This window comes from Macrobrachium rosenbergii, chromosome 49 (genome assembly GCF_040412425.1).
Source record: "Macrobrachium rosenbergii isolate ZJJX-2024 chromosome 49, ASM4041242v1, whole genome shotgun sequence".
Classification (NCBI taxonomy): domain Eukaryota; kingdom Metazoa; phylum Arthropoda; class Malacostraca; order Decapoda; family Palaemonidae; genus Macrobrachium; species Macrobrachium rosenbergii.
In genome coordinates this window covers 1,045,996-1,047,458 of record NC_089789.1, presented here as the reverse complement: position 1 = coordinate 1,047,458, position 1,463 = coordinate 1,045,996, and the positions used below count along the sequence as shown (strand labels likewise).

Genomic DNA, 1,463 nt, shown 5'->3' with positions numbered 1-1,463 from the left:
AATAGAGGTCAAAGAAAAGTTTACAGGAATAAAAGATAAAGTATTTATTATTCACATAATCATTTTTTGTTTTGATATAACAGTGATCTGCAAAAGAATATGGAAATAAAACAAATTCAAAGAAAATGTTAAAATACATAAATTCAACCTTTATTCTTATGTCTTGAAAAATTTTGAAATATGAATATCTTTAAAAAAAATTTTCATTCAATTGTAAAAGGAAAACTTTTTTTAATTATTAAAAAGAGATGTTATGCGCTAAGCCCCTCAAGTAGTCAATGACAGGCTCACTAGCATCATAGTTCAATACAATTCTTTTTATCCGTTTGGCAGAGTCACGGTATTTCCGCTTTTTCAAAGGGGGCTCTTTTCCCGCAAGGTATTGTTCAATTTTGGCATTGCTCAGTGTTTGTTCCCGTTTGATGCACTCCACAAACTTCCAAATGTTAGGATGGTAAGATGCGAGCTGCGCCTCAAAACCCCGATGCCAGCCCTCGACTGAGTTGTTGGTTTTAGGTAGATCTTCCAAAACGGCTTGATACACATTCCACATTTTATGTGGAAACTGAGGAGGTCGACGTACTAGTCTTCGATCAGGCCGACCTATCCAAGTATCCTCCATGTAATCGACAACTGGTTGTGCTTCAAGAGGTATGGCATCACTATCACATAACTCTTCAAATGCTCCTATGACTGCATGAACAGGAACAAATGCTAGAGCCGATAGCATTTTAAGACTTAATGCAAAGTCTGCGTCGGTCTCGTACCTTTGCTTTAAGCCGTTTGACTGAATCGATCGCATAATGCATTGAGAAAAGTGAAAAAAACACCCACGTTGCTGTGTGGTGCTAAACACTTCACTAACAGCCTTAATCATAGCTTTTTCATAATCTAGTGTGATTGTTAACGGTGCTTGCATACGATTAAACTTTTTGATATTTTCTAGTAATGTTACGTAATTTCTATTTGATTTTCCAGGTAACAAAGCGTATACTAAAGGAATAGATGTATTTTCTTCCAGTCCATGGAGTGTGTATAATTGATAAAACAACAAAGGCACCGATTTAAACGTTCCGTCGGCGTACCAATGTTTGCACTTTAACAAGAGTTCAAGACTTTTCTTTGTCGCAAAGATTAATATTCGGTCCTCAACATTTCCAGAATCAAAATACAAAAACTCGTCGCCATTTGACAACTTTGTCAATCCTTCCGGGAAAGTTATGTCTTTTCGATGTGTTGGAAGGCTAGGTCCATCGTTCTTCTTAAATCGGATATTTCTCACAGTTCTTTTCATACAGTCAGTGCTTGGAAGCTTACCAATTGCTGCTTGACTGCATTCTCCAAGAACATCGGACAATAGGGCATGAGCTGACTCCGTTGTATTTTTTGCCTTTTCGCGAATTTTCTCACAGACTTTCGCTGCTTCGACACTTGCTGCATTAGCAGCGTGATTATGTTCATTT

The 1,463-nt window shown here is 37.3% G+C and overlaps 1 protein-coding gene across 1 annotated transcript; it reads right to left on the bottom strand.

Annotated features, from left to right (window-relative positions):
* Window positions 1–238: 238 nt before the first annotated feature.
* LOC136832005 (uncharacterized) lies at window positions 239–802 on the bottom strand. The gene has a single exon (XM_067092490.1). It carries the CDS (start codon window positions 800–802, stop codon window positions 239–241), a length of 564 nt encoding a protein of 187 aa, XP_066948591.1.
* Between the last annotated feature and the right edge of the window lie 661 nt (window positions 803–1,463).

Excerpts from the sequence above, each read along its gene's own strand:
- LOC136832005 (XM_067092490.1), bottom strand. The coding sequence starts at position 802 with ATGCGATCGATTCAGTCAAACGGCTTAAAGCAAAGGTACGAGACCGAC.